Raw genomic sequence first — 13,069 nt, forward strand, 5'->3', positions numbered from 1 at the left:
TCTTCTGAACCATTCTAGTCGGTGTGCTGATGGCGCTTCTACAATGTTGATTAGGGAATTCCACCAGGATGTTGATCCAGCAACGGTGAAGGAACAGAGAGATATGTCCAAGTCAGGTGAGGGACTTGGAGCGGAACCTGGAGATGCTGAATTCCCATAATATTGCTACTCTTCTCCCTCTTGGGAGGAAGGTGCCATTGAAATAATCTCAAGTTACTGCAGGTCATCTTGTAGATGAATATTCCATCACACTCTTGACTTGAGCCTTGTAGTTGATGGAATAGGCTTTCGGGTATCAGGATGTGAGCTACTCAAGAGAACCTAGCCTCGGTTCTTGTAGCCATGGGTTGTTGTGGCTGGTTCAGTTATACTTCTGGCCAATGGTGATCCCCAAGGTATTGATGGTGGGGGACTTTCGATGGTGGTGTTTCTGAAGGTCAAGGAAAGCTGGCTGGGTTTTCTCTTGAATCAGGAATGCAGGAAGTACTACTTTATGTCTGTATATTATATTGGTGGTGGCACAGGAATTCTCTACTAGTATTGGGACAGGAACAACGATGGAAACTTCCTCCATGCAGGAAGGACTAAAGGAAACTCTACAAAATTCGGATAATCACGAATCACCATCTGTACAAAACCCTAATTTCTAGGCAGTTCAAAGGAAGCTGCACCTATCAGTACGAGTCCATACCTTTGTTTCCAAGCGTAGTTTGGTGGTGGTTAATATAATAGGCAGAGACAAGATTGGTGAGCTATCCCCAGGTACCAATTCATGAGTGCTGTAGGGCACCTGGGCTGCCAGGTTGTTTGTCAGTAACAATTATCACTGAAGAGGCAACCACTGGTGGATCCCAGTACATACTAAAAACTAGACTTAGATTGCTGGAAATGGTATCCAGGTTCTGAATTACTGGAGTAAGGGAATACTAATTAAAGGATATACCCTCTTTTTAAAATTATTTCCTAAGGAGAATAGCCATCTTCTAAAACTTAGATCATGAGAGATATCTGCTGTCAGCAGCTGTAGTAAATGCTCAAAAGCACCTTGTAATATGTTTGAAGTAAGTATGGGTTTACATCAATGGCTTTGTGACAATTTCAGGCAGGCAGTTGCTTGCCCATTTACAAGCCTGCCTGAATATGGTATCAGGTGGCTTTTTGGTGTCAATGGGGTGGGTGAGGTGCTCTGTTTTTAACTCCTGGCTGCCTTTTTCTCAGACACAAATGGAAGTCTGTGAATGGAATCTAACTCTCCATTTGGAAGAATCTGGAATTATACCCCTTGTTCAGCTAGTTTCCTCTATTGCCTATGGAATATTATAATTTTTAACAATTTTGTTTGAATGACTATTTTAATGTGTGCAAGCTTAAATAGTGAAAAAAATTTGAAATCCTAATTACCTGAATAGTCTGGTAGTCAGATGGATCAAATCCCTTCACAGTCACTTCTCTGAAAACTCTTGGCTCGAAATCATCTTTGGTCAGATCACAGTAATAAATAATACCTGCAACAGATTTGCATAAGAAACATTTGAAATGTGTATGAATAAAAATAACTATCGTAAAATAAGCTTCAATGCGGCATAGCGAAGAATTTCCTAAAAAAAGTCTTTTATTTTAGAGTACTGTGTTGCTTTGGTGCCACAACCCACACCAGAATTTAAAATCTGCTGCAGGCCTCTCTGTAACTAGTAAAAAGTGACAGCAAATATAATGCATGCATGTTTAAGCTCCTTTAGTTGTAGACAACTCATTTGCAACCCCAACATACATGAACCAATACATCCCTATAAACTAGACATGCTGGCAATACTCAAAGTATTTTCCACAAAAAACACTGATCTGATTGGTTATGTCAATTATTAACAATTAAAATATTCTAAAATATTGATGAGTTTCATATGTGACAGATTAAAAATAAAACATACTTGGTTTCGTACTGGCTTCAGACATTATAATTATCCTTTCCTTCTCTCTCCATCCCTCACCCCCACCCCAGACCATCTATACATTAAAATACAAATTGTGCTCCATTGCTGCCAGTCTGTCATGACTACGTGAGCTATAAGTTAAATGAAGTGTGCACATCTGACAGTAATGTAAACATGAAGTTGTCCAACTTGTAACATTACAGGAAGGATATGATCACACTCGAGAGGGTACAGAAAAGATTGACTAGGATGTTGCTAGGACTGGAAAATTTTACCTATGAGGAAAGACTGGATAGGCTGGGGTTATTTCCTTTGGAAGAGAAGGCTGAAGCGAGATTTAGTTGAGGTGTATAAAATTTTGGGGGGCCTAGAGTGGATAGGAAGGACTTATTTCCCTTTGTAGAGGGATCAATAACCAAGGGCATTGATTTAAAGTAACTGGTAGAAAGATTAGAGGGAAGTTGAGGAGAACTTTTTTCACCCAGAAGGTGATGGGAGTTTGAAACTCATTGCCTGAAAAGGGAGTAGAGGAAGACGCCTATTTTGCATTTAAAAAGTACTTGGATATGCACTTGAAGTGTACTACAAGGCTACAGACCAAGAGTCAGAAAATAGGATTAGGTTGGATAGCTTTTTTCCAGCTGGCACAGACATGATGAACTGAATAGCCTCCTTCTGTGCTGTAAACTTGTGATTGTTAAAGGAACCCAGTTCACCCAATTGTTACGATCACCTGGTTCATGATTTGTATTAATATTTTAGAGCTTGCTTTTAGTTTGGGGGAATTAAATAAGTAGCTGTAAGAATTTCAAAAGGTTGCAGACCACCCAAGATTTAAAGTTCAAAGATGTCTCCATGAGTACTTACAGTGACAGAGTGAGAAAGTTGAGAGCCATAAACCAGCAGGTGGGTTTGTTTAGTTAGAAGTTGGAGCCATAAGATCTAGATGAGATTGTTCTGCCATTGTTATCAATTATTCATGGAGGTATCAGGAATCAAAATTGTGTTGGAAATTGGTGGTAATTCGTTTAAATTGCTATCTGGGACATCCCATTTGTAACTCATTGCTATGGAGATAGATGATGCAGAGGGTGCCTGCTGCTGTTTTGATCTGGGTACTTGCTGACAGACAAGCAGTTGGCTTTTGGAAAGCTGTTGGCTTTGAAAGCAGCTGGGCTCAGGAGCAAAGAGGTCATCAGGAACCAGGGGTGTTTCTGTTTTGAGGCAGGGCCATGCTCAAGCTGGGAAGTCCAGATTCGGAAGGTGTTGGAAGAGAACTGGACGATATGTCTAGCCAGATGCTACAGGAAGAATCCCCGGGAGGTCTGAGATCTCAGAAGATAGCTGAGAAATTAAGGAAATCAAAGCGAATTCCTAAGAGCTGTGGTAAACTCTGGATCGGTCCCAGGAGAAGTGAACAAACCAATAATATCCTGTAAAGTATAGGGGAACTCTTAGAATAGCAGTAAAAGTCAAACAGGGGTGTTCTATTGAGATTTAGAGTTTAAAGTATATGTTTTCATGTTCTGTTAAGATTTTAAGTTTAAAGTATGTGTTTCCAAATTGTGGTGTTAGTGTTTTGCTTTGTTTAACTCTTGTAAAGTTTTTTGTTTGAAACGTGAAATCTTGTGGCATAATTCTTTCAGTCATAACTGGAAATTCAAATTTCTCTTTTTGTAAAGTTAACAGTGCCAAATGGGATCGTAACACAATGAAGAGAGAACTTACATAGCAGAATTAAACATTTTTAAGTTATTGAGACAAGTTATTCATTTGTACACAATGTCTGAACATAATTTCTCATTGCATTGGGAGAGAGGAATTTAATGAAATTTTATTCAGTATTGAAAAAAAAACTTTTTTCGAAAAAGCATATCGACTGATTGGTTGTTAACCGTTGATGAGCCATTTAAAAATTCCAACATTACATGTTTATGCAAAAGTGACAAATCAAAAAGGAAGTTTATGAACAGGATGTCGATGCATATATCAGATTTTAAATTGGGTACAGATGATATTCACTGAAGGTAGCAAGAAATATATGCAAATGTTACATTTAAACAGCTAGAATACAGTTTGCATTTTTGATCATCTTCCATCTACTGATTTTGGGATTTAATTACCATTATACAGATGTTGGGATACAACTGTGGTCAGGAAAATCAAAATCAATTGTTACAACAAAATCCCTTTTAACAAAAGCATGGATATTTCGTGATGAAAAGCTGTGTACATGGTAATAAGTGAAGGCAATTTTGGACACAGTAGGAGGTCATATAATCAAAAGGTTTACCATACACAGTAATTATCAGCTTTGTCACATTTTTCAGAGGCTGTTCTGCAAATGCGTTGATCAATTGCTTTTGATGTTACTAACTTTATACGTAATGACTCTGGGCAACAACAGAAAAAAATGCCCAGAAGAGATACATCATGCTTGGAAATCCCTGTAGAAATCAACTGAGAAACAGCAATACAATTATTAATTATAATTGTTAACACAACCCAATTATCATGTACTACTTTAATTCAAATCATTAACACTCAAAAGAATTAACCATTATTTAGTTCAGTTAAATAGAATATATTTTACCCTCATTATTTTTCTCCCCTCATCATCTTTGCTGAGATATGATTCCACAGCTGCCAGCTTCCATTTGGTACCTCACCAAAGTGACCACTATTTATGTGTGGGCCTTGATAACATGCGCCTACCTTAATCCTTTGAGCCAAGATGTTCTCATGCAACTGTTGCTTGGCCTGTCCTGCCACTGATGTCCACTTCATCTATAAATTATTAGTGTGACCAATACACCAGTTTTTGTGACGCCGAACAAATCTTCCATGGCATTGCTCATGGTAAATTAGAGGATGCGCTCTTTTATAAGAGGTGTTATCAATAAAGTGGAGAGGGAGTGTGTGGCAGGAAGACAGTGTTAACACTTACACAAAGTGAGCAGTGTATGCAAAACTAATTTATTACTAGTCTGCTCCCCAGCAACATTGTATATAGGGGAGGATGGTTGGGGGGGGGGGGGGGAAGATAACAAGTCTTCAGGCAAAGCTGGATTAGAAGAAGCAGGATAATTGGACCAGAGCAAAGATGTAATTCAGTCTCTATTTTAAAGCTGTACATTCTGGCTTCTTATTCTAAAACAATCTGATTATTCATAGTCATTAACCTGAAACATTAACTCTGCTTCTCCCTCTCCACAGATACGGCCTGAGCTGCTGAATGTATCCAGCAATTGTTTTGCTTTTATTGCATTTCCATAGTGTCTTTAATATAGAATGTTCCCAGATGCCTCACAGAAGTGCAATCAACACAAATATGGAGACCGACCCACAGAGAAAAATCAATTTTAAGAGGGGCGACTAAAAGCTTGGTCAAAGTGGTAGGTTTTAAAGGGAGGTCTTAAGGAAAAGTGGTGGCTAGAGAGGTTTTGGGACAAAATTTCAAAGTTTAAGGTTTAGACAGATGCATGTAAGAAGCAATGGTTGGATGGGTGGGAGTAGGTGGATGGGGGGGGGGGGAGGCTCCAGGTATATTTAAATCCCTTCATATATTCCTCACCCCTCCCTCCCCCAACTTACAACCCTCCTAGAAAGATCTTCCTCCAACTCTGACAAGTTTGTGCATACCACCCTCCGCCCCATCCAACCTTTGGTCCTTGCATGTTTAAAGTATGTCAGGAGTGGAATGAAAGAGTGTTTGAGAAATACTTATTTTATCTGGTGAAGGAAAAGAGCCAGAGCAGCTGCTGCACATTATCTTCAGCACAACTGCATCAGATATAAATGATATGATGATTTATTTAGTTTTAATTTATCTTGTTGGGCTATCTGTTTGCTAGCAATTAAAAACAGCTGGAGACTATTTTTCCCCCTTTAAAATTTGCTTAATTTCTTTTAAAAACATACAGCCTATGATTCTGGGCAGTCTTAACTAAGTTGACACTGCAACTAATAGTTTAAATAAACATTTCAAAATTCAGTTACTTAAAGTAATTAAAATTAAATGTCACAGTATACTGTTATAATTTACATGTCACATATTCTATTACAGCATTTAAAAGATTCATTTGCTCTTTTTACAGTTGTAACATTTTATCATTGCTGAAGAGATTGCAGTAATTAAGGAAAATAGCATGCTGTGCAGGAAGCAGTGCTGTGTCTTCCAAGGAGACAAATATGACCCAGAAATTTTTCCGAACAATGTTACAAAATATATGATTGTAGTAAAAGTCATTCTTTTGAAAAGCATTATAGTTCCAACTCTGAGCTACAGCCTAATGATTTATAAAGAAAAAGGACCCAAGATTAATCCTTGTTCACTGATCAGTTACTGACCAAAATCGCAGACAGATCATTTATTTGAACATTTTTAAACATACCCCTAAGCCAAATAATTAAGAGCAAAGATTCTACTTTGTACAAGAAACTGGTCCTTTAATAACTAAATACAAAAAAACCTTTCAAATCCAGAAGTGATCTTAATTTGGTCAAATCTGTCTTGCTTCATCCAACCATAAATGGACTAATTCAATGCGCTAAGTTGAATTTCAACCATGCTCATAACATCCTCTATTTAACTTTGCAATAATATTTCTCGCTGTTTGAGAATAAAATTTAATACCTAAATAGTATGGTCCAATAGAACAATCTATTTAAGAGAACAAGTCATTAGTTTACTCATGATTATGGACAAGGAATTGATGTTCTTGTCCAATATGTAGGAGTTTATAAAGCAGATCCTAAATGCTTTAGATTTAAATAGCAAAGAAGAAAAAAAATCAGCTGTGAAGATAGATAAATTTGGTATTACTGCCAATAATTAGCATGTATTACATGGTTTTCCACAGCTGCTCATACTCCTAGTTAGACAAAAGAAACAATAATTAAAGCCACACAAAATGTGCCAAGTGCTGGTGAAGTCATGCGAACAACATGTTGATTTTAGTTGTGCCACGTTTTATTGGTCATGCACTTGTGAAAGCAACAGAGAACAATAGTGACAAGGGAAACAGACAAGTGCTTAATGGCACCATCTGCTTCCCAAAACTTCAATTGTCTTCTTGCATTTGAAGCCAAATTATTATTTTTTCCACAATAAAAAACACAAGCGTTCAAGTAATATTTTGATGTACAATGTATGAAATAAGTACCTAACTCTGTCGTGATGCTCCTTCATTTCTCAGACCATTTTAATATGACTAATCACAGACTGAAGAAAAGATAGGGTTTACAAGTATAAAAATTATAGAAATAAACTCATAGAAAAGGATAGAAAAAATAAAATAAAATCAGAAAGCTCCAGGTGCTGGAAATCTGAAGTAAAAACAGAAAGTGCTGATAAACAGAGCAGCATCTGTAAAGAAAAAAGATGAGTAATGAAGGAAAAACAAGAAATGCTGGATTCACTCAGCAGGTCTGGCAGCATCTGTGGAAAGAGAAGCAGAGTTAACGTTTCGGGTCAGTGACCCTTCTTCGGAACTGACAAATATTAGAAAAGTCACAGATTATAAACAAGTGAGGTGGGGGTTGGGCAAGAGATAACAAAGGAGAAGGTGCAGATTGGACCAGGCCACATAGCTGACCAAAAGGTCATGGAGCAAAGGCAAACAATATGTTAATGGTGTTTTGAAAGACACAAAGCATTAGTACAGATTAGGTGTGAATATACTGAATATAGATCAGCAAGTGATGTTCTATATTCAGTATATTCACACCTAATCTGTACTAATGCTTTGTGTCTTTCAAAACACCATTAACATATTGTTTGCCTTTGCTCCGTGACCTTTTGGTCAGCTATGTGGCCTGGTCCAATCTGCACCTTCTCCTTTGTTATCTCTTGCCCAACCCCCACCTCACTTGTTTATAATCTGTGACTTTTCTAATATTTGTCAGTTCCGAAGAAGGGTCACTGACCCGAAACGTTAACTCTGCTTCTCTTTCCACAGATGCTGCCAGACCTGCTGAGTGAATCCAGCATTTCTTGTTTTTGTTTCAGATTTCCAGCATCCGCAGTATTTTGCTTTTATTTGAGTAATGAAGGATGCAGCTCCTTCATCGGAACTGGAAATGGGGTGATAAGAGTGAGGGCTATACCAACAAAGAAGGGTGGGGGAAGGAGAAAGAGAATTGGTGCTTGTGGTTCTCTTCAAAATTCTTTGTTTTGTTCATCTCTATGAAGGGAGTTTTGGGGGGGGGGGAAAATTCAACTTCAGGAGTAGTGCAAAACGGGCAACAGCGACAACAATCTGTTTTACACCCCGCTTGATTTTCTTTTGCGGTGAACTTGTATTTCATCCCCTTTATATAGTGGCAGAGCTAGTTGCAGACAACCTGATAGGCAGTGGGCTGAGCTTAAAACTGGGTATCAACATATCTAGTCCGAAGACAGAGCCAGGAACAGCAAAGTTTTGCGGGCTGAACCTGGAGGCAGAAGACGGGCGATAGAGGTTCCTGGGAGTGAAATGAAGCCGTTTGTCCAAAACCATGCATGATACGCAATCTCAAAACGACTGGATGGATTGGGGCTGGGGCAGTCATTAGCCCATTTCTTCCAGTTTTTGGGGTAGAATTTTAATTTGATTCTGTACTAACCTGGTGTCAGGAAACTAGTAAACTGGTAGAAGATTTCGGAGTCCTTCTTTTGCCCACTGTAGCCCACAATACTGCCCACATCCAATGGAAATGTCTTTATGTGTGTGCCTGTGGCCAGTTCATGCAGCTGTAGAGTATGCTTCACATCATGGAGGTGGCATAAAATCAGAAAGTTGTTCTTGACACATCCTGCCCATTCTGAAAATATAGATAACTTAAATAGTAAATACATTGGAAAAAAAAATCAATTATACATACTGACTTCAAGTAAGGCAACAATCTAAACTACACTTGTGCTTTTTTTATTATTCAGGTATATCTAAAAAAAATTAAGCATTATACAATTATGTACAATCGAATTTTCCAGCAAATCGAAAAAATTTTCATAAACATGCAGTAATTTTTATCACAATCCAAAATCTTGGTGCGATTATTCATTATGCAGTAAAGACAAGACTATATCTGTCAATGCCTATAGCTAACACAAACTGATCAAACACTGATCGAAATCCCTCTTTAAAATTTAAAAGTATTAAAAGTAATTAACAGCAGGAGAATTTAATGAAGATTTTGAACCAGCAACTCTATTTCTGAGGATTTACTCCATCAGTTTGACATAGTAAAGCTACAATGATATGAAACATAAACTCTGGAATCCTAGCAACAGACTTCACCTGATGTGACTTAGCCAATATAGCATGAACATCTGCGTATAAAGAAATAACAAATGGATTTGGTTCAGCACATTTATCAGGACAGACTCTGACATCTCCTGTTATAGGCTGAACTGAGAAAACAACAATCAGATACAACTTATGGCAAAAATGGTACATGTTTAGATTCCTAAGTGTTGCATGCCCTACAAGGGATTAGAATTCAGTTTATTCAGGTAGTTATAAAACAAACTTAAATTTAGCATAACTAACGAAATTGGAACATCTTCAGGAATCACTTGCAAATGCTGTCTTTTTTGGGAAATGTCTCCACTGAATTTTGTAATCAGCTCAGGAAGCAGAGGGAAAGTGGCTAGTTGGTGGTTGTTCAGGGGACCTAACACTTTGTTTCTTCAACAACGTGAAGCTGATGTTTGAAGTTCAGTCAGTAATACTGCTCTCCTGTGATCTTCCTTTTTGCATTGGGGAAGGAGAAGTTCCAAAATGTGATCCTTTCCTTTATGCTGTCGACTAAAAGTTTTATCACTTCCAATCTGACATCCCCAAGGTTGTTTAGGAAGCTCAGTCCCCCAATTCCTGTACTTTCAATCATATCTATTTTTATTTCAGATGTCCAGTTTCTTTCCCTTTCTCTCCATTGCAACAGTGACTACACTTCAAAATAAGTAATTGGATGTGAATGCCCTTTGGCATCCTGAAGTCACAAAATATTCTATATAAGTGCTTCTCATGTTTTATTTCAACTTTTCACTTCCTACGTAGGATCTATATCCAAAACATTGGCCCAAGTCTTGGAGTAGGGCATCTTTTTTCTCCAGCCAAATTTTTTTTGCATGGTAAGTTGCTAGAAGTGCGAGCTTATAACAGCACGGTGAAGGCAGCAGGGCATCTGGGACCTTAGTGAGTGATGGGACCAACAGCATATCTTGTTAACCCAATGAGGAGAATTAAGGATTGAGAAAGAAAGAGAGGAATGAAGGAGGATAGGAACATAGGAAATAGTGGCAGAAGTAGGTCTTTCAGTCCCTCAAGCCTGCTCTGCCATTCAATTAAATAATGACTGACCTTCTACCTTAACGCTATTTTCTTGTACCATCCCTACATTCATCGATATCTTTAATATCTAGAAATCTATCAATCTCTATTTTTAACATACTCAATGACTGATCCTCCACAGCCCTCTGGGGTAGAGAATTCCACAGATTCAGCACCCTCTGAGTGAAGAAATTCCTCCTCATCTTAGCCCTGTTTGGCCTCTCTTATTCTGAGACTGTGTCCCTGGGTTCTAAACATCCTAGCCAAAACATCCTTCCTGCATCAACCTTGTTGAGCCCTGCAAGAATGTTGTATGCTACAATGAGATCACCTCTCATTCTTCTAAACAGTAGAGAATATAGGCCCAGTCTCCTCAATCTCTCCTCATAGGACAATCCTGCTATCCCAGGGATCAGTCCGGGAGAACCTTTGTTGCACTCCACCTATAGCAAATATATCCTTCCTTAGGTAAGGAGATCAAAACTGTACACAATTTTCCAGGTGCGGTCTCACCAAGGCTCTATACAATTGCAACAAGACTTCTTTACTCCTGTACTTAAATCCTCTTGCAATAAAGCTAACATACCATTTGCCTTCCTAATTGCTTGCTGCACCTGCATGTTAGCTTTCGGTGATTTATGAACATGGACACCTAGGTCACTTTGGACATTAACACTTCCCAATCTCTCACCAATTAAGAAATACTCTGCATTTCTGTTTTTACCAAAGTGAATAACTTCATATTTTTCCACATTATATTCCATCTGCCATGTTCTTGCCCACTCACTTATCCTGTTTACAACCCCTTGAAGCCTCTTTGCATCCTCTTCACAACTCACATTCTGACCTAATTTTGTGTCATCAGCAAACTTGGAAATATTACATTTGGTCCCCAGATCCAAATCAGTGATATAGATTGTGAATAGCTGGGGCCCCAAGCACTGATCCTTGCGGTACCCTACTAGTCACAGCCTGCCAACCTGAGAATGACCCATTTATTCCTCTCTGTTTTCTGTCGGTTAACCAATTCTCAATCCATGGCAGTATATTATCCCCAATGCCATGTGATCTAATTTTGCTTACTAACCCCAAGTGGGACCTTATCTAAAGCCTTCTGAAAATCCAAATACACCACATTCACTGGTTCCCCCTTATCTAGTCTGCTAGTTACATCCTCAAAAAGCTCCAACAGGTTTGTCAAACATGATTTCCCTTTCATAAATCCATGTTGCCTCTGTCCAATCCTATTATGTTTTAAGTGTCCAGTTATCACATCCTTTATTGTAGATTCTAGTATTTTCCCTCAGTGGGTGAACTAGAGTCAAATCAGGCACAGAAAGGGAAATAAGAGGGAAAGATGGATTGAACTGAGAGAAAAAGGCAGAAAGGAAAAGTAAAAAATTTACATTTTAAAATCTCTTTAAAAAATTGCAGGAATGAGATGCAACAGTTTAAATTGTTCCCGTTCTGGGCCACAATTGTTATTGCAATGCCAGTCAACCGTATCACTTTGTTAAAAGGGTAATTGCACAGTTAAGTACAAGCCTAACTTTCTGCGGTGAGTTTAATGTGCAAATCCAGCTATTTCTTAAAAGATAATTGAGATGGGGTGGAACAGCTGCCTAAGGACAAGATGCCGTTAGTGCGAGGCATAAGGAGCAACGTAAATCTACCAGCAAGTTATGACGATTCGCATCTCATGACATATCTCTTCACCAGAATTTACTGGCTGATTTGCGCATTAATAACACTGTGTATAGTAAACTTGCCTTTACTTTTCCAGGAAGATTTGGGCTATTAAATTGTTTTTTTCTTTTCAGATGCTGATAGGCTTGCTGTGTGCTACAGCAGTGCTATACTTTTTGCTTTTCCACAGTAAACTCTTTTTTAAATCATTAACCACTGTTCTACACAATATATATTTAGAAACTCACATTATACTTAAAAAGCATCGTGAACAGAGATAGTTTCCTTCTGTTTAGAAAGAACTTCCATGTCTGAAAATAATCCAACTTTTGACTGAAATAGTCTCAAGGAAAGGAGAAAAATTAATTCAAGAAGTGAAGAAAAGTACAAGAATCTTCCAATCTCTTTAAAGTTATGACGACGAAGCAGAGCATTAGTGTTGATCTTTAGAAAAGCTGATAACAATCAATAGGAGCACACCACATAGAAATCCTATGTGTAAACAACAACTGAATGATTGCTGGGAATTTTGCAGTGAAAGGCAATATACTTAGAGGAATTTAGATTAAAGCCCTTGCTAACAGTGGAGACTATGGGAGTAATTGTAAATTAGAAATACTTAAGCACCAGCGCTCATTGCCTACTTGTGCCTTTTATACTTGCCTTCAACAGTAATATGACTAGAGTGTAGCTTTCAATGTTGTCACATTAAATCAGTGTATGTCTCATACTATGCAATTTCCTCAACACCTGGGATAATGTCCTGTGATCCGGCACCACCTATTCTCCCACTACCCTAGTTGTCCAAAGATGAAGTTATTAGGAGAGAAGAAAAAGCAATAATTGTCAGATCACACAGCTTTTATCTTGGAAGGGTGGTCTAAGCACCCCAGGAAGAATTCAAAGGAGACCTTCCTTTAGTGCGGTGTATGTGAATTTCATGGGTAGGACACATTAGAGTACTATGATTTAGGATTCATGTTGTGGGCTCTGCACCTTCAACTTATCAATTTCTTCCAAGACCTTTCTTTGATGATGACTATTGTCAACAAATGTCAAAGCAAATTTCATATAGAGCATGCAAAGTTTCTACCATCCTGCATCAGAGTCCCAAAATTTTAAAACAAGTGACAGTTG

General features: G+C 38.2%; 1 protein-coding gene across 1 annotated transcript in view; it reads right to left on the reverse strand.

Moving 5' to 3' along the window:
• The window catches only part of LOC137362624 (prolyl endopeptidase-like), a 173,453-nt gene that overhangs the window by 74,736 nt on the left and 85,648 nt on the right, over positions 1-13,069 (reverse strand). Inside the window, exons 9-10 of the mRNA XM_068026980.1 lie at positions 8,538-8,735; positions 1,402-1,505 (exon numbers count right to left, since the gene is read on the reverse strand). Of these exons, the coding sequence (XP_067883081.1) occupies positions 1,402-1,505; positions 8,538-8,735 (302 nt within the window). The remainder of the gene's footprint in view (positions 1-1,401; positions 1,506-8,537; positions 8,736-13,069) is intronic.

This window comes from Heterodontus francisci, chromosome 3, assembly GCF_036365525.1.
Source record: "Heterodontus francisci isolate sHetFra1 chromosome 3, sHetFra1.hap1, whole genome shotgun sequence".
In the NCBI taxonomy this organism is placed as follows: Eukaryota; Metazoa; Chordata; class Chondrichthyes; order Heterodontiformes; family Heterodontidae; genus Heterodontus; species Heterodontus francisci.